At 37.7% G+C, this 25,610-nt stretch overlaps 1 protein-coding gene across 3 annotated transcripts in view; it reads right to left on the reverse strand.

Moving 5' to 3' along the window:
* The window catches only part of MORC1 (MORC family CW-type zinc finger 1), a 152,751-nt gene that overhangs the window by 98,016 nt on the left and 29,125 nt on the right, over positions 1-25,610 (reverse strand). For all 3 annotated transcript variants that reach the window (XM_079101436.1, XM_079101437.1, XM_079101438.1), the window contains 5 exons: positions 18,329-18,454; positions 5,852-5,931; positions 5,139-5,209; positions 2,965-3,029; positions 423-566 (listed from right to left, as the gene is read on the reverse strand). In XM_079101436.1, coding sequence (XP_078957562.1) covers positions 423-566; positions 2,965-3,029; positions 5,139-5,209; positions 5,852-5,931; positions 18,329-18,454 — 486 coding nt within the window. The remainder of the gene's footprint in view (positions 1-422; positions 567-2,964; positions 3,030-5,138; positions 5,210-5,851; positions 5,932-18,328; positions 18,455-25,610) is intronic.

Consider the following 25,610-nt stretch of genomic DNA (forward strand, 5'->3'; position numbering starts at 1 on the left):
ACGTGCTCAGCAGGTCACTGGCATACCTCACACATGTAGGGGCTGTTAACATGGTTGCTCTCCAGGCCTGTGCATATTTCTTCTCCTTCTCTTCTAAAATTTCTTTAATGTGTATGTATTATTTTTAAATTGGTAAAACATTAAAAACCCAAAGAGATGGCTCAAGGAATGGTAAAACATCAAGCTGTTTGAGAAATGCATTGAAAAAAAAATGTTTGCAAAAGTGTGTTTTTGCTTTAGAGCAAACACACAGCTTCACTGGTAATATAAATTGGGCAGATTAATGCTGCACATTGACAGGAAGGGCGAACAGAAAATATGACACCTGCCCCCATTAGAATTAATCACTCATCTCATTCCACAAACCCTTAGTACAACCTCTCTTTTCCTGCTTGTGCATCTGAAAACAAAAACATACTTACAAGGACTTCAGTTTCAACTGTGGGCCCACTTTCTCATGCATTTTGATTAAACGGTTATTACTGTAAATGAACATTCCAGATCGGCTTCGGTTTTCTATGTTCACTCCAAAGAACAGGAAGAGTGTTCTTGCTTTTTTTAATTCTCTAGAGTTATAATTAGAAAAGTTTTTTTAAATTAAATAATATACACAGCTTATAAAACTGCTAATAATTAGTCAGAAGATACACATGAAAGGAATGATATATAACATTTCAGGATATTTTGCAAAACCTGGTGGGTAGACTCAATATCTCTGTATAGCCAAGTATTCTGCATAAATATGATGCAAATAAAAACACAAGCATTCTTTGATTCAAAAAACAAACCTGTTAATTTAAACTTAGAAAAGCCAGAAAAATCCAAAGGCGTTCTGAAATGTTAACTGATCCAATATGTACATTTTAGCATTTTTGGAAAATGTTAATTTGACTTTTTTCAAAATTTTAGCTATTTCTTACACTGGATGTCACTTCTAACTTTCAAAATGTTCTCAAGTCTCCAAATATCTGATCAGAATGTGCCAAAAGATGTTCTTTAGTTTTCTCTCTACCCTTTTCTAAATATCAAAGGTAAATAAAAGTTAATAAGCCAAGTTTATAGATATGAGCCCCTATTTTTCTGTCCTATACTATGTTTTGTGTAACTTTTCTATTAAAACTGTAAAAACAGGAATTGAGAAATAAAAGAATGTGACAGAAAAAATTATAGTATTAGGAGATTACTGGGAACTATGAAAAGTTCCTGTTATATGAAGAGGCAGGCTTGGCTTCAAACACAAGTTCACCTTTCTAACAACTGGGCGACTATGGAGGAGCCCTTAAACATTCCATCTCACCTAAAACATGGGGATGTCATCTGCCTAGTCACTTGGGATATCATGAGGACTAAAGAAGATAATTTTAAAATATAAACCTGAAACAAATTAAGTACATAACAATTATTTTCCTTTCCCAAAGAAGAATGGCAACTGGGAGAATTCTTCCCATGCACTCACCCCATACCTTCCCTCCCTCCACAAACACAGCTTGTTCTCTCCAGATTCATGACCATGTACTATTACAACTGACACTCTAGACCTATTGGGATGATTAAAGGCACTTATCATTAGAGGGCAATAATAAAGTTCCATCCATCCGTCCACTGGTGTGGATGTAATAAACAGAATATTGCAGACTTGATGAGAAGTTACCGGCATGGGTTAATATAGAATGAATTTAATAAATACATGTACATCTAGGGTAAGCATATATGGATCAAACTTCTCAAAAATCTTTACTCAAGGAAATGAAGGGAGGGGAGGAATGATAGTAGAATGAATTGGACATCATTCTCCTATGTGTCTACATGATTACATGATCATGTACAGTCAGACAAATGAGAATTATATTCCATATGTGTATGATGTGTTCAAATGTATTCTACTGTCATGTATAACTAATTAGGATAAATAAAAACAGAAAATAAAAACGGGAAAAAAATATTTACTCAACTAGAAGACCAGAACTCTTCAACAAATAAGAGTACTGACTATTTAAGGGACCCCAACACAGGACATGACATATCACTCTATGGTAAATGACATACTGATTATGTTCAGGTTTTTTAAAAAAACATTTTTCTACTCAAACAAGTTCAAGGCAATCAGTCTTATTAGTAGTGAGATATAGATATTCACTTTTTACAAATTACACTATGATTATAAAAAAGTCATCAACAAGGTTTCTTTTTTTGAAGACTTTAGAGAAAGAATTGCCTTTCAATTAAATTTTCTATGCTATTTCTTTATTCTGATAAATGCATAAGTAACATTTCATATTTAAGTTTTGAGGAAAGTTATAAGTTATATGACAGTGCCTGACCAAAAAGTAATGTTGAAAACCAAAACTAATCATTCTTCCCTAAGAAACAGTTTCCCAAAAATATCAATTTTAAAATCTGACCTTACTTGGGCAGCAGTGGCTATATCCAAATTAATTTGTTCAGTATGTGTGTTATAGCAAGTAAACCTTACAAAAGTATGTGTTTTACTTTTTTTACACAGTCTTGTTATTTTTACTGTAGGCACATGTAAGTGATGCACTTATTTCCTATCTAAGTTTCAGCCTACTAGACAGGAAGGAAGAAACTGAGACCAACCCTCCAGAGTTGACGTAGCAAAGACAGAGGAACAGCAAAGCTGTCTGTGGATCTCCTGGGCGGTGCACTTCTTCATCCTGACATAGCATCAGACTCAACTACCAATGCTGAACACTTCTCACTATTTTTCAAAGGTTTGAACATTATGTAGATATATATGTATGCATGCCAACATATATTTATAGATATTTTACACTGTTTATCTTGATTGGGGAACCCTGATCAAATTAGGATGAGTATAATAAGATACCACATTCTGAAAAAGAGAAATTGTCACAATAACCACCAAGTCTGCCTACTTAGAAATCAGAGTTTGTTTTAACACAGCACAGAGGATCCTTTCAAACAGAAAAACTTATGTCTTACCTCTGTTTCTCTTTAAGATTCTTATGCTTGGCTTCTACATCTTCCAAAGCTTTCTGTAATATATCCTAGAGAAGTACATTTGGTTGGGAAAGAACATAATGCCACTGAATTAATGAAAGGTGAGTACCATTATCCTATTACCCAAATATCTTAAGACAGATCACACTGCTCAATGCATCTTATCATGGTAGATACTTAGTAGATACTTGATAAACACTTAAGTTCCAATAGCTGGGAAGATAAAACCAATCCTAACCCACTGGTCTCTTTTTGCACATATCCAGATGTCCTCTCTAAAAAGGAAAAGAATCTGTACACACCACAATGGTGCAATGCCTCCGACATAAACTTCATGAAAACTTGGGTAAGTTATTTGCTGTTTCTAGGCTCTGGCCTTTTATGACAGAAAATGTTATTTTCAATTATGTTATCTAAGACTGCTTTCAGGGAAAACAAGTAGCTATTAATAAATGTTGCTAGTAGCCAGAAGAAATGTTTCCTTCCTATCAAGTTAGATACCTTTGAATAATACTCCTCAAACTTCCCTGCATAGAATACCCCACCTGGAGGCTTTTCCCCTTTCAGTCTGCTCTAATGCCAGTGTCCAGTTGTCTTTACGTACACTTTTAATTTAATATACTGGCTCATTCAGTACCCTATCTTGAGTATGCTCTAACCAGGCAGAAAAAGGAATAACTGGTTACTACTGTTCTCACAAATATGAAAAGACTTCTAATGAGTTTCCTCCACCTGATGTAAAAGATGGACATGTCTTTTGATGGTATACCACCTAAGGAGGACTATTTTCATTGTCTTTCAAGTAAAAGACAATGATAAAGGTTGGTATACGTATTTCATTTCAAATTCAACTGCCTGGAAGTATTTAAAAGGTCAAAAATTCAGGTCATTCTGTTTTGCTCCCTTCTTTGCATTAAAGTAACTGGTGCACCTCAGAGCAACAAAGCAAAGTAGTCAAAGGCATCACCACCCAGAGCACAGAGCGAAGAGACGGTGAGAAGAAGCAGGCGGATGCAGCAAAGCACGGGCCTGACCTATCAGAAAGAGTCCGTTTCTCTCAAGTAAAGAAAGCGAAGGGAATTGATTTCTTAGAGACAAAATAAAAAAACCTTAAACTATAAAAAAATCAATAACAATAAGATAGGTTTACCTTTAACTTAAAAAAAAAAAAAAGTAAATGAAAAGAAAAAAGTAAGAGAATCTTGAGAATGCCGTAGATGGATTTAGCTTGGGGGCATTACCTGGCACCACTCTTTGATTTCATCCCATACTCTTGGCCCTTAGCTAAGAGGGAGCTTTTTCAGACACAACCTGGTCCTTGAAAGTTTAAGGGCAAGTCATTGAAAGCGTGCGACATTTAGCCAGTGGAAGAAGAAAGAGGTGAAAGAAAGCATTGCTGCTCATATTCCTGCTCATTCCTTTGTATTCAAGCAAATAAATACTCTGCTCAGTGAGTCACCATGTGGAAAGCTTTGTACCATATTTTTGGTAAAAGTTAGCAAGATTACTATACATATCCTGCAGAAATATTCCTTTTCTCTTAGCTGCAATGTACTATAATTAATAATAATAGTTCTTTATAACTTCTCTTACTCATAGGCATATTGCAAGGATTACAGAGAATGTTTATGAACTGTGCAAAGCAACTCTTAAGAAAAGAGCTTTGTAAGCTGGAAGCATTATTATTAATATTCATAATTATGGGATATAATTCCTAGCACAAGAAAGAAGGACTGCTTATTAGTCCTCTCCTTGCTTTCCCCATTTATTTGGGTCCATGGAGAGCTAGAATTTGAATAGATATTTTCAAGGAGAATGAAAAGGCTAGTTTTTTCTGCTAGCTTTTCACTATTTTCTCCTTTTCTTGTTATTACTTTCCTTTTCATTTTAAAGAAGAAGGCTGTGATGCTCTTTCCCACATTCCAAATGCTCCCACATTTCATTCATCTTTGCTCTCTGTCGGAGCCTTCCTCCTATGTGCTGGGTCTCTTCTTTCTCTGAACTCAACTCTTCTGTCTACCTGTGTTAAAATCAACTTAATCTTCTGAGCTCATCTGTGTTTAAGAGTGTAGGAAGTACATGATAAGGGACATCTAGGCCCAGGAAAAAGCAAGTGACACCGTTTGCCATTTAAGATCACTCTTTCCACCTCGTACCTTGGCAGAGGACGAAGAAGTTCTGTCAGGCTGGTTTACTTTGATTTGTGCTTCTTTCAATGAGAGTTCAGCTGGAAGCAGAAGACTAATAGTTATAATACAGTGAGATTCTTTCAAGCAATTTTTAAGTGAGGGTTTTCTATACACATAGTCATGACCAGAGATAATGGCATACCGATCATAATCTCAGAAAACCCTATGTGCCTTTCATAGCTTGTATTCCTTTTAAATCTTTTCTATTAGGCTTCTTCTTAGGCATGACAATTTATAGGACCTAAGTTTACACATAAATTCAAAAGCATGAGTCAACCTTTAGCTGACTGAAAATGCTCTAAAATCTATGAAATATGATGTAGAGCTATTTCCACCCGAGGTGATAGGGGAAGCATGGCTTTGTCCTTGCTGTGGGAGGACTGAATGTACAGAGCAGCCTCTTAAAGTAGATGTGATGCTGGTCTCTGCTGTGATCCAGCACAGCATCACAACAACCAGGCTTTCAACTAGTTCCAAGTATGCTTAGGATCACTTAAAATAACAAATCAGATCACAATTAAACAAACCCAGAGATAAAGGAATATGTTATGAAGTTTCTCAGAAGCAGGAGTGACGTTCGATTACAGCAACACCTACAGCAGCAAATGTCTCATAAGTGTTCACTTAACATTTGCTGAGTGAACGTACAATAGTGATGTTGGCCCCAGTTAATCACGTACCAATCTTTACTGCTTCTTCTGCCTTTTTTACTTCATTTTTAAGTGCTCCTTTAAAAGAATATGTGACATACAGATACTTTCTAGAAAGAAAAAAAAAAAAAAGAACCTAATCAAGTCATATTGTCATTTCAAAGTAATATAAGAGAATAAGGGAATATTCTTTAGCTCACTACATACTCCAGAGATAGGCAATTATTAAGGAAGATTCATCAAGTAAGTTACATCCAGCTGGTAAATTAGCAAACTTTACATCTAAGAAGAAATCCCTTGCCTTTTACTACTTGGTAATTTTACTTCCATAAGAGAACTTCAGGAACAAGATAAGAAAATCTCTGCCCACACACATGTTCACTTATACATATAAAATGAGTAATTTTCTTAAAAAGAAAAAAAAAAAAAAAAACTTATGCAAGTGCTCCTTTGTCAAAGTTTCTGGTTAATATGCACAGCCCTCTTGCTCAGATCCTCATTGTCACTGGATAAGACTCTTCTCCCAGTCTCCAAACAATTATCTCTAGCTAAATGCACAGAAACACACATTAATATCATCTTAAGCTACTAAGAGCACATTTTCTACATTATTGTTCAAAAAACACATCCATTGTTTTCATGACAGCAAAGAACTCTAGAACAATCAAGGAAAAAGAAAAATGTATACATGTATATATCTGTGAATGCAAGAGAACAAAGTTTAGATTGGATGAGCTCTGCAGAACAGAGGTTCCCTGAACACAGTTGAAACTCTTGTATCTGTTAAAAAAGACTTTTCTTGGAACCAGGCTTTTAATTGTTTGTTTAAACCATCATGGAAAGAAACATTCCAGAATAATAATTGGTTTGAGAATGCCCGAAGCTCTCTATGTCTCATTCTAAACTTTTGCTTCTTACCCCTACAGAATCAGTGGAAGATGGGCTGGGCACTGACCTAACTAGCTCCATTTTGCCCTCTTTGGTTCCGTGGTGCCTCTTTGACATTTCTTTCCTCCTGAGTTCTTCTGAGTCACTCTCTCCTGCAGTTAGCTCAGATTCCAGAAACAACAGCTCTGATCTATAAACATCTTTATGACAAGGAACCAAAATGACCCCAAAGCAGCAGCAAGCAAGATCACCCCATGAGGACTTCACCCCCTGGGCAGTCACTCTGCGAGGGAAACAAAGACTGTTCCCCTAAGCAAGAGCAAATCATCTCACAGTGGGAACCAAATTGGCCTTTCCGGGGATGATGACTTCCCTGAAGCTTTATGGAACCAGTCCTGAGATAGTGATCAATCTGACAACTGTCTGATCAGGATTGCCTGCTTTGCCAGCTATGTAAAACCCCAGCCATGCAAAACACCCACCCTGCCTTTAATCTCCTTTTTCTATAAAGCTTCGAAGTTCTTGTCAGCGCCTCCGAACACAGATCTTCGGTCCTCAGCCTTTCTCTGTTCCTCAGTGCAGACACACTGATTAAAGCTTCTTTCCTGTCTCCACCTCTGCTACTCTCTTTGAGTGGCACTGTGAAACCCGTGGCAGAATCTAGTTCCTTGGGACTCCTTGAGCAGCAGTGTTCACTCCAAAACTCCGGTAATGTCAGGAGTACATCATCCTCTGACATCTTCAATGTTCATAAGGCATATGATGACTAGTTTTATGTATCAATCTGACTAGGTTGAGGGATGCCCAGAGAGCTGGTAAAACATTATTTCTGGGTATGTCTGTGAGGGTGTTTCTGTAAGAGATTAACCTCTGAATGAGTGCGCTAAGAAGACCCTCCTTCATCAATGAGGTTGGCATCATCCAATCTACTGAGGGCCAAAATAGAAAAAAAATACATGAAGGAAGGAAAATTTAATCTCTCTATGAGCTGGGACACATATCTTCTCCTGACCCAGGACATCAGAAACTGAGGTCCTCAGGTCTTTGAATTCCAGGTTTTACACTGGCATCTCTACCTGCCCACCCTAGTTTCTATGCTGTTAGCCTCAGAATGAAAGCTGCACCATCTTCTCAGACCTTCGAATTCAGGCTAAACAACACCACTGGTTTTTCCTGGTCTATCAGCTTGCAAATTGCAGATTGTAAGACTTCAAAGATTCCATAAACATGAGAGATAATTCCCACAATGAAGTCGCTGACTATGTGCTATCGGTTCTGTTTCTCTGGAGAACCCAGACTAATAAAGGTATCAACATTTCAGTAACAGGCAGGAAGAGACCTGCAGATCATTTCCTGGAGCCCAAATGTTTTAAGATATACAAAAAGAGGTGTTTGCTCAAGCAGACGGGTGAGTGAGAGTCTAAACCCATATGCCCCAATAAGTTTATACCAGACTGTGGGTCAAACTGAGCCACTGACTTCTTTTGGTTCAGCCTCAGACCTAAGAACAATTTTTCATTTTTCAATGGTTCTAAAAGTAAAGGAAAAAAATTATGTAAAAGTACTGAATACACCCATATATTTACTATCAGTCCTATTATAGAAAAGGTTTGCCAACCTCTGGAATCTATGTTAATAGTAATCGCTGTTAAATGATAGCTTGATTTAGAATTACCTTTATATGATCTGACTTTTAAACAATAGAAGCAGTAATGCAAATTTTTCACTGATTGCTGGTACAAACGGGTTCACACATAATTTAAATGTTTCTTAGCTGGAGTCTATTTATAGTTTAAGAATTTCTTCCATTATCTCAAAAGAAGCAGTACACATGTACCCCAGACAGAAGTTTCATAATTAGATGCTAAGACTAGGAATATCTGGAGTCCCTCTGCCTGGGTTCAAGGTGAGGTGTAAGATTGTATTTCCTATGATTCTACTTCTTCATCTCTGAGTGGGTGGTAACAATGGTGCCTATCTTCAGGGTTGTCCTGAGAAGTAAATATGTCGATACAGCCAGAGAACTTAGAACAATGCTGGTTCTTAGTAAGTGCTTACCATGCTTCGTTATTATCTAATTCCCCCAATAAGTATTTTGGAGCAGAAGTGTACCGCGGATGAGAATATATAAAGAGTTGAGTCAGTGGATAAATTACTTTTCTTCTAAGAATTTGAAGGACTTATAGAAATTTGCTCAGTTAAAATGTGAAAAGGCCAATATTAAATGTAGTTCCAGCAGCTCGGGAGGCTGAGGAAGGAGAATCAAGAGTTCAAAGCCAGCCTCAGCAAAAGTGAGGCACTAAGCAACTCAATGAGACCCTGTCTCTGAATAAAATACAAAATAGGTCTGTGGATGTGGCTCAGTGGCCCTGAGTTCAATCCCTGGTATCCCCCCGGCAAAGAAAATACATGTCATCCTATATTCATCTACTTCAGTGGCTTAATAAACAATTTGAGTTACAGCAACTTTGTTTTTGTTATTGCTAAATTTAAAACCATTTCAGAGACGATTATATGGGTAACTACAGGAAAGAAATACCCATAAAAATCTAACATAAAGTAAATTATCAGTTAATTCCCTTGGTTTTCTTTTATGATGAACATTATTCATTTAAGTCATAACCTAAGTGTATTCCAAATTAGTCTCTATTACATTTAGAGAAAGTAAAACTTAAATTTCAATATAAAAATGATTACTTACTATATACTGGGATTATTATTTTTTTAAATCATATTCTAATCTCAAACTTTATCTTGTTTGAATCATCTATTTTAGATTAAATCATTTTTTAGAATCAGAAGGAAATCAAGGGGAGGCTGAACAATGAGGTAATTCTTCAAAGATGATGTGAGTTAACTTACTCAAGTATTTTTTTTATAGAAAGGAAATGTGGCACAAAAGGTGCCAACTCTGCATTAGTGCTCAAGTTTAAATAGCAAAGACCCCAAGAAGCGCCATCTTCCACATCTGTCAGTGAGCTAACCTGATCCCAGATGATCTGCCTGCCTGTTCACAACTAAATTTTACAATTGCTCATTACAATTTAAACAAGCTAATTAAGTGTATGCACTTACTTCTATAATTCCAGAGCAATGAATCTCTCTTATAAATGAAAGAATGTTTGTTCAAATCTTCATCCAGAATTGGGACCCTGCGTGAACTTGACACTTTCTCTATTTCTCCTACAAGTGGACTCTTGAAGATACAAGGCCAATGTAACACCTCCACCGAGGAGAAGGAACAGAACCCAGCCAGCTCTCAGCTCTTCAGTCCTTGCAACAGAGGGTAAGGGCCTCTAGGACAGGCTTCCTGTGTCTCAGTGGCTGGACTTTTCTTCAACTTCATTGCACATCCACCCTCTGCATTTACCTACCTCTGCCCACAACCCCAGCCTACAGCCTCTGCCTCCATATTTCTTTCTGCCTTCTCTGTGTGTCTGTGTCTTTTGGTGTCTTTCAGGCCTCCATTCTTTCTCACTGTCACACATTTCACCTTTGATTTTTCCACCAATGAAATGGACTGTGAAATATTGTGGTTACGTCTGCTTTCAGCATAAAACAACATATTCAATATTTTCTTTCCCAAACAGTTAGAAAACATGGTTAATGAAAAGTATTGAAGGGAATGAAAATTAAAACAATACAAAAATTTTGCTCCTCAGAGAAGCAAAAACGAAAAAAGAAAACACTGTTATTAAGTGTTGATTTGGAATAAGACAAAAGGACACTCTTACACACTGTTGGTGTAAGAACAAAATGGTTCCCAGTTATTAAGAGAGTAAATTAACAGCAGCCCTCAAGGTTAATGGCGTGTATTCTTTCTGGCCCAGAAATTCACTTCTACAATCTGTTTCACAGAAATAATTGCATATGAGCATAAGTATATATGTCCAAAGATGCCCAAGCATGTCCCTTTTAGCATTGTTTATAACAGTGTAAACCCTAAGAACTCTCAATGAGAAAATAGTTAAGCCACAGAATACTATGATATATTTAATGATGACAAAGACCTCCAAGATTAATTTTAAGTGAAAAGTATAAGCTGTATAGTTTTTTTAAAAAGACTGAGTATGCATGTAAATGCATAGGAAACAATCTGCAAGCATATTTAGTAAACTCCTAGCAGAGGTTCTCCTTTTGAAAAGATAATGGATTGTTAGAACACAGAATAAATGTGTTAATAAAGGAGGCTCTTTGTTATTTGGGATTTTTTTCCCATAACTGATTCTGCACTGTTTGAAATTTTATTCATTATACTATTTTAAGAACAAAAGATAACTCTCTTCCATGAGAGAATTTAAAAATACAAAGAAACACTGAGTAACTTTTAAGGCTTTTTGTTGCCAAAGTGGAGTGCAGCATGGTACATCATTCTTTTTTTTTTTTTTTTTTTTTGTTTGTTTCAATTTTATTTAAAATTCAGGAAAAAAGGTGCAGCCCCTTTAAATGGTTTAAAAGAAGTTTCTAGAACAGTTAATTAGTAATCTTTACTATTATGGAAATAGTAGTAAAATTTCACAGCTTCAAAGGGACCTGGAGTGAATGATTAAAAATGGACTGTTCAGGAATCCTCTTGCTGTTTGAAAGAGGCTGCTCTGGTATGTCACAGCACACTGGGCTGCTTGCAGGGGTCAAGGAAGGGACAGTGCTCTTGAGCCAGTTGAAAGAGAGTTGCTGGTGGCATGTGAAAGAAATAAAGGAGTGTGTCTGTGTGAAAAGAGGCACAGAGGGACTTCTGTCTAGGACACAAGACAAGCCTCATGGCACCTCAGGTTTCCTTTCCCTCCTATGAGTCAGTCTGAAATAAAACTGCAATGGCAGCTCCTTTATCCCAGCCCATTGGTCATGGCAGCATGGTACATCATTCTGACTGATGAAACTGATCAAAACAACTTGCAGAAATTTAAAATTTATTGACATTTAATTTTCATAGCCATACATTTGTCCAAAGAATGTTGGTCAGTAGAAAATATTTTAAAATTTTAAGTTGAAAAAGGACTATAAGTAAAGACTACTACAGTTCTGAACTTTTACAAATGCAAAAAAATTAGCCTACAATTAAGAATCTTAATTATATTTTGGTATTCACATCACTTTTTAAAATTTTAAGTTATGAGAGTTTACCTGGTTCAGTTTTATTGTTAAATAGTTATAATCCTTAATCATTCCTTAAATATGTAATGAGGTAGGAGTAAGAATTTTCTGGCTAGTCTAATGAGGATAGCTGGGCCTGGATGTCAAACAGACCTCTCATATGTAAGGTGTCCAGAATGAAGCAGAGATTACTTCGTCAACCATTACTCCTAATCCCTACCACTGCACCTCCCCTATTTCCAAATTTTTGATCAGGGAAAAAAACTTAGAAGGCCTTCCAGACTCCTAATTTTTTCCCTTCCCCACATCCACCCTCAGCAAGTCATGCTGGTCGCCCTTCACAGCAAATCTGTAAGGCATTACCCATCACTTCCTGAGCCCAAGCCCCTAGAGTAAAGCAATGGTATCTATCCTACCTGGCCTTTCTTCCTCCTTTCTTGTCCCATAAAACCAATTCTACACTCGGTAACCAAAGTAATCTTTTAAAAATCTGAATCAATAATGCCACTCCTCTGCTCAAAAGTTACTCCATTCTCAGTACAGGGCCCTCCTCTGGCCCTGCGGCTCCAGACCTACTCATCTGCCCCATCTTCTTCCTGATCGCTGTACTCCAGTTACACCACCTTTGACTTCTGCCTTTGTGCTTACAGTCTTCTCTTCCTGGAGCCTTCTTCTCCCAAAACTCCTCAGGACTCACTGAGCAACGCGCCCTCCTAGATGTCCCCTGGGATTTTTGCATCTCAGTATGCATGCCTTTGTGTAGAGTCCCCCCACACACAACACACACACACACACACACACACACACACACACACACATGCACGCACGCACTGAAGCTAGCCTGACCTGTGTGACCAGCAGAATATCATAGAGGAGATGATATGTAGTTTTCGAGGCTGGGTTCTAAAAAGCTGCAGTCTGCACTTGGTTCTCTTGAACTGCTCACTCTGGTGGACACCAGCGCCTCGGCCTTGAGAATGCTCAGGTAGACCTGTGCTGAGCAACAGCTCCTGTAAAGAGCAGCCAGTTTGCTCACTTGTGAGTGAGCCACCTTGGAAGTGGGTCTTCTAGCTCCAGGCAAGCCATTAGCAATCTCAGCCAAAATCTCTCAGCACCCACAAAAGAGACTGGACGCCAATGGCACCCAATAGAGCCACTATCAAATTACAGACCCATAGAAACTGAGGTAATAAATAGTTCTTTTTAACACTCAGCCACTAAATTTGGGGATGGTGTTATGCCGGGATAGATGATCAATACATTTACTCTCTCAACTTGTGCAGCTCTCTGCACAGAAGTTACTTCTTGCTTCCCTTTCTAAAAGTGCCATTAAATGTTCCTATAATCTCCTGCCCTGGTTTACTTTTTCTAGTAGCACTTATAAATACCCAATAATTTTTTATATGTTTTTATGAACTTATTATCTTTCTCACATTAGAACATAAGTTCCATGAGGGCAGCGGATTTTTATTGTTGCTTGTGCTGAATTCCTAGTGCCTGTAGGAGTGCCTTGCACATAGTGGTCATTCCATCCGCTTAATACTCATTCAGTATAAAAACTACAGCTGGTTTACAAATATTTTGGGAACTCTGCTGAGTGTTCTTATCTTTAAAGCACACAGTTCTGTTTCAATCTTCACAACATTCCTAAATGGCAGAGGAATTCCCAATTCACAGTAAGGAGAGGTAAGGCTTAAGTAACTGACATAGGTCCCCAGCTAGTAAATGACATAACTGAAATGCAAATCTGGGTTTGGCAGATTTTAATTCTGTACCCCAAATGGAAAGATTAAAGATTCTAAAATTATAAAAATTCATAAGATACAGAGTTTGTAAGAGATGCTTTTCACAAATTATTAGTCTCTATGTGGTTGGGCTGTGACCATGTGGAGAACAGCTTGAGAAAATGAAGACTGTCCTGGAAGATAGGGTTGCATAGCATTCAGCAACAGATCATCAAGTCAGCCTTAAAAGAACCATGCTACTCCAAGGAAAGCAGGATGACGCCAACTCCATCTCCTTGGGCTCCTTTCCAAGTTGCAGGTCTACAATAAAGCAATGCTATTGATGAATGGAGTTCTTCAAGCAGACACTATGGCTCCGCCTCCCAAAGAACTTTCAGGGGTGACCATTTACTCCCCTCTTTAGTCCTAATATGCAGAGCTTTAATGTGAGTTATTTCTCTCAAGAATTCAAAGTCAATCAATCAGTAATGTTTGTTGCCTAAGAGTAAGTAACATAGCTATATATTAACCTGTCTGTATTATTTAAAAGGAGGTTTACAAAATCAGAAGTAAGGGACCTTAGAAATCATCCTGCTAAAATTCTTCCCAAGCTAATTTCCTCTACAAGCTAGATCTCTCCAAAGACAAATCTGTACTGATCCTGGGTGGAAGTTTCTTCTAGTGCTGGAGGGCATGAGGAATTTTATTAATCTCATGCTGCATTTGTAGCCCTCTATAAGCTGCTGTACCCTGTGCCATAGGTGTCTAAGAAACCAAACTCCTATCCTGGACACGTTGGATTTAATAGTCTGAATGCCTAATCTGCTAAATAGACTAAGGACTGGTGTTCAACCAAAGGAAGCCTTATGAGAAGTAAAGCCCCTCTAAAGTGACTGATCCCCAAACTCAACCCAATTGGGAAGCTTTGAACTTTATAATTGAACTACCGGAGAGGAGCAAATGCTGGGTACACTTAAAAAAGAGCTCAGTGAAACTCGCATGTATCCTGAGCAACACTGTGCTGTCATTTCAGTTCTCCAGAACATCACAGGCACTGAAACACGGAATCAATGGTGATGGTGAGGCAGTTTTAACACTCCCTAGTACCTGACTCCTAGGAATACTTTGTATTAAGAACAACGGATAAGGGAAATCCATTTGTCTCCTCCTTGTAAAAACAGCCTAACACACTCATGAGGAGCCATTTGTAAATGTCTTCTACTTTCATTTAGCTTCTGCCTTCTGGAATTCCAACCATCACATGACAGCCATTCATGTTTCCACTCAGCTGTTAAGTCCTCTCTCTTCCATGGATGATCCTCAGTTCCACCGCTGTTCCCTTACCAGACAGTTACTTTCCTATGAGCTAGACACTTTTTAGTAAGTCTGTGTCCCTCTTGAAGGATTCCTGTCTGGGCATCTCCCTCTAGACATGGTGTACGCAGAACAAGGTGGATTGGTACTCTAACTATCCTGTTCTGCTCATAAGTTCCATAACCACGTGTCAACAACCCTGAAACGCTATCAGCTAATATGACCCTTAGGGTCAATTAAAGCACACCCACATTTTTTCATGTAAATCATTGTTAAATCTAAACTTACATAACAGATTTTCAAAATCTAAATTCTGATCTACACATTGTCTATATCACATATATCTACTGGATTTCAACTCTTGCACATATTATTTCTGTTATGCCCGATATAAGACATTCCTCTTAGGGTTAACTACAAATTCAAGAAGCATACATGTTTGTTTTTTATCCAAGTCACCAATTAAAATACTGAACAGAAAATGATCAAGGAAAGAAACCAATGACATGGCCTCAGAAATCCCCCTCTAGTCCTCCTCTGAACTTGTCAGGCATATTGGAGTGCTACTGCTAAAGCAACTACAAACCCACATGGATCCACACATTTTCCTGCTTGTTACAGAAGTGTAGAGAATAATTGACCGTGAAGCATAGTTATGTATTCTTATAAATAAAACTTCAGGATTACAGAGTTTTTTTAGGGGCAACCTTGGTTTCCCATTTCATTTCCAGAAATTTATTGGAGCCAGGGTGGCCAAGTGGACAGGGCAATCACCTTTTAATACCCTTTAAATGCCTCTACTTTGGTCAAACAGGGTCAATTCCAGCTCCTAATCTATTTTAATGTAGACATTGGAGCTACAGTGCCTTTTAGTAAAGAAAAAATAGAGGTTGTCTCATTAGGAAACTCCACATATTTCTTATGCAAGACTTCTGCCACCAAAGAATCTGAGGGAAATTACATATGAGTAAAGATGGCAAGCAAATAGTGAGGCAAATCCTAAGATAAAAAGCCACAAAATACATCTTTCTATACTGTCTATAGCAAATATCAGATTTAACAGTTTATCAGAGCTCCAAATTAAACTTGGCAAAGATTCAAGCCTCTTTGAATTTCTTTTATGAAATAAAACAAATACATCTAAACATACATATGCACATCATAATACCTATTCACAGTAATATATATATATATATGAATATTACTTTGAAAGGAGAATAAAAAACATACTAGACTGGGATAAGTAATCCCATTGAGATAAGTAATTTTGGTGGATGAAACTCAGTTTACTAAAATTCCCTTGGAAAGAGACAAATTCACATTTCCATTGGTTTAAGCTATTTTTTACCCATACTCCCTAAGAGAAGAATGATTAATTTGAAAAGATCAGCTATTCTGAATGATCCAGGAGATCCTTGGTACCTCCCAGAAGAATGAGACTGATAAAAGGAAACACTGCTTTGATATTTGCTAGGGAAGGCACAGGCTAACTTACAGGGAAAGTTCAGGCTGTGTGCACTTTATTTTCAAAAGATGATTTTTTGTATAATTAAAAATGAAAAGTAAAACTGTTGAGGAATCCAATGGTTTGTGGTCAGGCAATACAACACAGGGATCTATATTTTTAATATTAATATTTATGTGAATGACTGCAAAACTCCAGGTCAGCAATTGTTTTTTCATGAAAATAAGACAACATGACAAATGTAGGTCTATTATAAAGAATGAAAGTGATACATGAAAAGGAGCATCAAATTTGGATAAAGAACTGGAGACAGAAGATTTGAGTTCTTGTCTTGAAGTCTAAAATGGTGATAAAAACCAACTCAGAGGATCACTGCAGAAATCAAAGGATAATGCAGGTACAAAGACATATACAGAGAGAGAGTGTGCAAGAAATAAATGTCTCTCAGTAGATATTAAGCTCCTTAGCAACAGAATTAATCTTATCTTTTTTAATGCTTTGTACCCAGTACAATCTCACACAGGCTTTTTTCTCTTTTTTCTTTTTTCCCCACATTTTTTATTGGGTGCATTATAGTTATACATGATAGGATGTGCTGTTACATATTCATACATGCACACAATATAACAGTCAATATAATTTGGCCAACATCACTCCCCAGTACTCTGTGCTTCCCTCTCCTCCTCAAACCTCAGGTCTCTTTCCTCTACTGATAAGTCTTTGATTTTTAGGAAACACACCCCCACCGTTTTCTTTTTTCTCTCTATGCTTTTTTCTTTAGCATATGAGAGAAAACATACCTTTGATCTTCTCAGTTTAACTTATGGTCTCTAATTCCATCCATTTTCCTGCAAATAATAAAACTTCATTTTTCTTTGTGATTGAATAAAATTCCACTGTGTATATATGCCACATTTTCCCTCATCCATTCATCCATTGATGAACACTTAGGCTGGTTCCATAGTTTGGCTATTGTGAATTGTGCTGCTATAAACCTGGGTATGAATTTATCAGTGTAGTAAGAGGACTTTAATTCTTTAGGATAAATACTGAGGAGTGGTATAGCTGTGTTGTATGGGAGTTTCATGCCTCACCTTTTGAGGAAACTTCATACTGATTTCCATAGTGGCTGTACTAATTTATAGTCCCATCAACAGAGTAAAACGGTTCCTTTTCCTCCATATGCTCTCCAGCATTTATTATTCTTTGTATTATTGATGGCTGCCATTCTGATTGATGTGAGATAAAATCTCAGTGTAGTTTTGATTTGCATTTTCCTAAATGCTAATGATGTTGAACATTTTTTCATATGTTTGTATTTCTTCTTTTGAGAAGTATCAGACACAGATTTTTGATAATTATTTGGCATATAAATGAATGACTGCACAAAACATGACCATTCTGACTGAATGAATAGCTGGACGATACATTTTATTACAAGAAAATACAAGCCTAAAAATATTCACACTGAAATACACAAAATAAATTAAATATAAATAATTCATATGTGTATGAATAGATGTTCATTCTACATATATAGTACACTTAAACATAAATATTCAATCATTGCTTCCTCATGGAGTAAGTACTGTTAGGTATAGAATCTACTTATACAAACTAAGGCAACCAGGTCATCGCTAGGTGAAATAATTTTATGGGACCACCATCATGCAGGCAGTCCATCATTGAGCACAATATGATCTGTGACTTCTTAATGGAACCAATCATAATAAAAGCACATGAGATTCAGTGAAGTGACAAACAAGTTCCTACCTGGGGTGATTATCTAACTTAGCATGTTCACTTCAGTGTGTTCCAATTACTGACAAATATTGTCATATGTGAACACTCTTTAGCAAAAATTCTTTGCTTAAAGAGATTCTTTCTGAATGCAGTTTGAATTTTGCTTACAAAATAAAAATCTTACTAATAGAGCTAATACCCTCACTTTGACAATTTGGGGGAGTACATCAATTTTCTAAATTAAAATTCTAGGAAGATAATTGAAGAAGAGCGAGTTACCTGGGTCGGTAGAGGCAATAACATAGGTGTTTTGTTTGAACTCTTTTGGCTTGAATGAATATTCTCATCCAGGGGTCAAAATACAGAACAGATGTGTAGGCTCTGAAGGACCATCTCTCTGGAAAACTGAAATAGAAAATACCAAAGGCCACAATGTACATGATACGGCAACTATTTCTTTTTGAGAATTAAAACAGTTTGATTTTATACTGCTAGAATTCTCAGGATATTTTTCTTCTAAAACTAACAATGCCCCAAACACCCATGAATCCCCCAACACTCACTTCAATTATCAATCCTCTGAACACAAGGGCCTGCATACATAACCTACACTTTGGTTAGAACTAAACTATTACTGGCATCCAACTGGTTCTAGGTAGGTGTACCAGCAATTGAAATATACTTTCCATTAAAGCAACTGACCCAGAAGGACACAATGAAGTCAAATAAGCAAAACAATCCCCTGTTCGAACAGGACTGAAAGACTCTAGGCTCACATGAATAAAAGGCATTTCTATTAAGTTGTTATAAACAGGGGAACACACTAAAATGCTTTCTTTGCTTTTAGAATTATGAACAAGACACATAAAACTGCACTGTGCACGTGCAATAAGAATTGAGATACACATTTATGACCAGCTGAGGGGAGACATCGGACAATGTAATAAGTGAAAGAAGAGAAAAGAGAAAAATGAAGGACAGAAGGCAATAGAGCAGCAACAGAAACCAGGAAAAGAGCCTAAGAAGAAAACTCCCCTCAGAAGCTCACATTGCTGGAAATCACTGTGCCACTGCAGATGAGTTCCAGGGACCTTCTGTGTCAAAGTCCACTTATGAACTGTGAGTCCTCTCCGCTTAACAAGACTTGACATCAGACAAGCAGTTAGACAAGAAATAAAGATAAAAACCAGCCCAGCCATATTTAGGAAGTGATGCTCTCTGTTTCCAGCCTGCAGAAGAACCTGACTAACATGAAGGGCTCCCAGGTCACACAGAGTGGGGAGCAGTAAACCCACCATTTCACAATTCTTCCTTGGACCAGAGTGAGATGAGGTTTATGCAAAGGAACTAAAATGGCCCACGTAAGAGGAACTACGCAATCGGGTTACCCCATTCCCAGGTTCTCAGTAAAGGACAGAACTCCAAGGTGTTTTAAAAAATGAAGATGAAACCATAAGAAATTCAAGGATTTCCTGGTTGAATATAAGTTCCCCTGGGCACTAATCAAAGTAAAATAAAAGGTCAGGAATTTCTCTTAATTGTTTAAAGAGAAATTCTTCTAAAGTAAGCCTGGAGTAGAATTTTCCCAATATAAATTATATAAACATATCTAGTCCATGGCTATTACTTCATAAACACTAATGCATTTTTTAATGTAACAAGAAAAACTGTCTGCATTAGGGTGTCACATGACAATAATGTGGTTGCTTTTAGTGTACCAAAAGTTGTACAATTAATTCTTTCTTCACCTATAAAAGATAGGAGAAAGCTTTCCTGGGATGTTTTAAGCATCCCTGGCACTTGGGCCATTGTTTAAACCCTTTCTGGATCTCCTGATTTGAAGGGTTCCAGTCAAATAGAGAGCAGGGAGCAGTAAATTCACCATTTTCACAATTCTTCCCTGGATCAGAGTGAGACAAAGGCGATGGAGAGGAAGTCAAAGGCTCACCTAAGAGGAACTGCACATATCTGACCAGGAAATCCTCAAATTTCTTATGGATTCATCTTCATTTTTAAAAAGAAATACCTTGGTGTTTTGTCCTTTCTTGATCTCCTGATTGGAAATTGCCCTAAGGGCTAGTAGATCCTTCTATATAATCTTCTCAAAGCTGGCATATCTCTATAATTTGAAGGGAGTAGTCAAAAGTAAGTCAGAGCTGTGTTTGAGAATTTGAGAAATATGATGAGAGATCAAACTGGCTAACAAGTTTTGGTATATACCTACAGAATATGTGTATACCTGTGTTTACATATGAATAATACCACTACCTTTTGAAAGTTCAATTTATCTTCTTATTCTATAAATATTGATAGGTAAATATGCATAGCATGCATGTTGGGTAACCTCCCTTCTGTTAGAAGACTCCTGGAAGGACTCATGTTTCTTATTATAAAATTGTACTTATGACTAAGTTTTATCACAGTAAGGATATGGCGAGGTTCATGAGAGGAAAAGATACATGGAGAATGGAGGAATCCATAAGTCAGTTTTCTTAGGTTGTCTTCCTCTCAAGAAGGATCACACAGAGCACACCCTTCACACAGCTATGAAAATACAGTAACACTGCATGATGTATCTGTCTATGAAAGATCCCCAGAGACTCAATATTCAAGGGTTTTTTTTTTTTGCATCTTCTGCTTTAGCATGTATTGAAGTTCCAGAAACACAGAAGGAAAGTAGATTTCCACTCTTCTAAGTTAGGAAAAGTTTTAGATTCATATTGGGAGTTGTTTCTTACTCAAGTTCCCAAAATCCAGACATGGGCCAACCCTGCAACCAAGCCCATCTAAGGACAAGACACCATTTATGTTTCTACTCACATGCCTACTTATGCAAGTTTCTGTTTACTTGTGAAAAACAGAATAGTTATACCTCTAACTTGTGAGGTCTGTGGCAGAAAGAAAAGAAAGAAGGTTAAATATAAAAGTTATATATGAAACAATAAAAATTTCAAGTTTCTTTAGATGATGCATAAGATCCTTCACGATCAGGTTCCCACTTAACTCTCTGGCCTCATCTCTTTCTTGCCTGCTTAGTGGAGTCATTTAGGACCACTCTTAGTTCCCAGACATGGGATCTTGCTTTCTCATCCCCAAGCCATGGCATTTTCAATTCTTCAGTCACTCTTGGTCAGCCCCTTTTCACCCTTTGGGATACAGCCTTGAGAACGCATTTCCTCTCCAAGTTTTCTATTGCTCCCCAAGAATGTTGGCGCCCTCTCCTTAGGGCTCCTCTCCTTTATGTCCCATTACAGCACCTACCCCTCAGCATCACACCTGCCTATTTATGTGTCTCCCCAACAGGCTATAAAGTCAAAGAGGTAAACATCCTCAGAGAAAAATATTTGTTGAATGAATGACGATCATTCAGGATTCCGTGGCTTAAATTAAAATGAACAGCAGAGAATTTTCTATATAGGACTTTTGATGGAAGATCATTTTCAATGATGATACTATCATCTTTATAAATAAAGCCGATCACTTGGGAAACTGACAAATTAATGTGCTCAGTAGTCAGGACATCTTTAGAAGATGAAAGAAAATTATACTATTATTCTCCATTCATAAGGAACCACTTAATATATATTCCTCAGGGGGTTTTCTTGTCTTGCTTATGCCTAAGTATCTTTCTTTTCTGTCTCTTTACACTTTACCAGAAATCTCCATATCTCTATCATGTGTATCATTCTTACTTTCTACTTAAGTATCTATAATAAAAAAATGAACAAAAGAAGATAGAGAAAACTCCCACAAAATGTAGATAGAGTCACATGACAGACATGGGGAAAGAGAAGAGTATGTTAAGGCTGTAAGTGGCTTTGGAGTCTGGAATATAATAAAGGGAGACAGAGTAGAATCAGTGTTATTGTCTCTGCAGAGCCTTGGGTTTATTAATTAATTAATTTATTTATTCATTCATTTATTTATGTATTAGCCTTGGGTTCTTAAAAGTCACTCCCCAGTATATCCTTCAGCTGTGGCTATATCCTCTGTGTGGTCTCTTTCTTCACCCAACTTGTCCACATTATGTTGTTGTTTAAAATGCTGCTCTATGCATGGCATATTGTGGGTGGGCTGGTGCTGTGTGGTCACCAGTGTTAAGGGCAGGACAGGGGCTAGAAGGTGAGACTCTGTAACAATGTCACATCTCCTTTGCTGACTCAGATTCTCTGTACATAGAGTTGAGAATGTGAAGTTGTTAAAGGTACCCACAAGACTCCTTTAACTCTGCCAGATTCACAGACCACCGCCCAGCTGACCTAACAGATAGGTGGTATATAAGGCAGGTTGCCTAAAAGAGAACAGACTCACAGGTGTTCAGACCTAGGATATCAGCAGAGAAATACCACCTCTACATTTGTCCACCCTTTGTGCACAGATAACAGACTCCCATAAAACCCAACAACTGTGCTGCCCCTATGCTACAGTTTAAATGTCCCCATCAAAACTCAAGTTAGAACTTGGCCCACACTGTGCAGTATGAAGTGGAACCTTGTTAGAGTCAGCTATTTCACTGTTGTGACTAAAGGATCTGACCAGCACAATTGTAGAAGAGGAAACGTCTTTTTTGAGGGCTCACAGTTTCAGAGGTTTTAGTCCACAAAAGGCTGGCTCCATTCCTTGGGGCTCAAAGTGAGGCAGAGCATCAAGGAGGAAGAGTGGGGCAGAGGGAAGCAGCTCATATGGTGATCAGGAAGCAAACAGAGACTCCACTGACCAGATACAAATATATACCCCCAAGCCACACCCCGATTCCCACCTCCTTCAGCCACACTGTACCATTTCACTTACCGCTTAGCTAATCCCTATCAGGGGATTAATTCACTGCTTGGGTTAAGACTCTTACAACCCAATCATTTCTCCTCTGAACCTTCTTACATTGTCTTATATGTGAGTTTTTTGGGGACACCACATCTAAACCATAACCGATCTGGTGGGATCTACAAGAGACGACAAGGTCACAAAAGCTCTGTCATCCTGAATGGATTAATCTATGCATAGCCTCACAGATTAAAGATTTGATAGGTTATTTCAAGAGTGGATCTATTATAAAAAGCTCCATTTGACTTGTCTCTTGCATGTGCCCTATTACTGTGTGATGTCCTTTGCTGCTCTGGAACTTAACAGAAAATTCCCAGTTGCAGAAAGGCCTTCACCGAATGCGGACCTTGATCTTGGGCCTCCCTGTCTCCAGAAACATAAACTGAATAAAACTATTCTCTATGATTTACTCTGAGTCAAGTATTTTATTATAGCAACAGAAAACAGGGTAAAACACCTTATAAAATCCTTAGTTGAGACACTGACTTAATTCTAGGCACTGAACTAGGTCCCTTTTGTAATATCTCAAAAGTGCCATGTTTTATTCATAAAAATACTGTATATAAATTGTTTTCTGAATTTACTGCCTAAGAAATTTTTAACTAGTTGAAATTCTGAACTTCGAAAGCATTATACAAATTTAATCTTAGGGGTAGATTATATCTAAGAAAAATGTCGACTCAAGAAGGTAATTTAAAAGAAAAGTTATAAGCTCCTCAAAGTAATAAAAGCAAGTCTTTTGTGACAACTACAGTATGGCAAGCAGCACATTAAGGCAGTTTGAAGCTGTAACTTTGATGTGTTCCCAGCCGGCTCAGTTAAGACACAACTATCGACATCATGGAATGCTGCCCAATGATTGTCAATTCAGAAATATGCTGGCTATGGCACCTAATTTCAAAACATTACTTAGGACAAAATTTCAACTCCATTACTCTGTATTATATCATCAGTCTCAGAGCTGTTTTTTGGACGAATTTCTCTAAATGCCTGAGTTCCTCAGCCATGTGAATTCTAAGGATGTGCCAGGCTCCTCTGAAGACAGCCAATTCCACAACATGCCTTATTTTTTTTTTTTAATTAAGGTCTGTGCTTTCTTTCAGTTCCTAATATGTATTCATGTAAATAGTAATGGGAATTAACATGGGCATGAGGAAATCATACACCAGTTGAAAAGAACAGATGATCCTGACTCCCAAAAAGGGAATTAAGAAAAGTGCTATAGGGTGATCAGAACTTCACAGTTTGGAATTAAAGAGATTTTGAAGGTGACAGAAGCACTTTACCAAACTTCCTAAACTCCCCCCTCTCAATCTAAGAAGTATCACCAATGACCTTTAGGGACAGAGGACTAGGGGATCCATTACTGAGAGTCCCAGCATCTTCCAGCTAAAATATTTGTCATATCCTTAGAAAATTACCTAGACATTGACACTTCATTCACTTTACCTGAAGTTAGTTCGTTTGTTGTTGGCTATGCACTAGCACTGACTTAGTTTCCTATTACAGAAACTAAGAAGCATTATAGCAAGCGCTAGAAAAAATGTAGGGGAAAGTAGAATGGTTATGGAGAGCTGGAAGTAAAATGCGCTGAGTTTTTCTATGTGCTGGATACTGTGCCTATTCTGTTTCTACGGCATTCACAGGAAGTGGATGATGTTCAGTCTTAATTTATAGATGAGACCACAGAAGTTCAGAGACCACAGGTAACTTGTCACTAGAATATCTCTTCCAATAGAACTCAAGCCACTGATGGACAGTAAACCTAGGACTCTGGTCTCTTCCACCTGTTACCACAAACCTGAATCTGGTGCCACTGCTTTCTAATTGTATATGTACCTTCCTATACACAGAGTAAGTTATATGACACTATACAACCACAGCCCCCAGTCATTCAATTAATCTTAACATCTCTGCTGGCAAACCATGCCACCAGGTAAAGGAACATGTTTTGAAAAATTAAGACAGAAGTCAGTGTGGCAGAGTGAGAATAAATATTAGTCTCCTGGTGACAAACATGGCAGAATACTGATGCCACCTGTGAGTCTAGAAAGGAGTGAGAGCCGGGAAAGCCACCTAGGAGATGACAGGCAGCGTATCACACAGCCTGTTGCAGAATTCCCTCGGCACTCTGGCTCTCTCGCAGTGAAACCTGAAGCCACTGAAGACTTTGTACACCAAAATTTTAAGAGACTGCTCTGCCTGCCACTGAGAGGCAATGATGGAATCAATTTTAGAGAGAACCAAGGGTGGAAGGAGAGAGGCCAGTGTGCCAGGAGGAGCACTACTATAATAATCCAGATGAGACATGATGTGGCAGGACTGTGATAGTAGAGACGGTAAATGGTTGGTTCTGGATCTATTTTAAAGGCACAGTCAATATGAACTAAGCCTACCAGCAGAATCCTCCAATGACTAAAAGTAAAATATAATAAATAGACAAAACCCACAGACACACACACAGTTGGAATTGCTAAAGGTTAAGAGAAAAAAGCTATTCAAGGGGACAATGAGTCATTTATAAAAAACAATCAATTAGCACATTTGCATCAGAATTCTCATGACCAAAGTGAATTCAAGAAGTCAAAAGATTAATAAGTTCTGAAGAAAAGTATTTTGGAACCAATATTTCTAGATCCATTTAAACAATTTCAAAGTGAAAGGGAAAAATAAAAACAATCTTAGAATACAAAGTTTCTGATGGGCTGGGGGTATAGCTCAGTGGTAGAGCATTTGCCTA

This window comes from Sciurus vulgaris (assembly GCF_902686455.1).
Source record: "Sciurus vulgaris genome assembly, chromosome: 10".
Taxonomy (NCBI): Eukaryota; Metazoa; Chordata; class Mammalia; order Rodentia; family Sciuridae; genus Sciurus; species Sciurus vulgaris.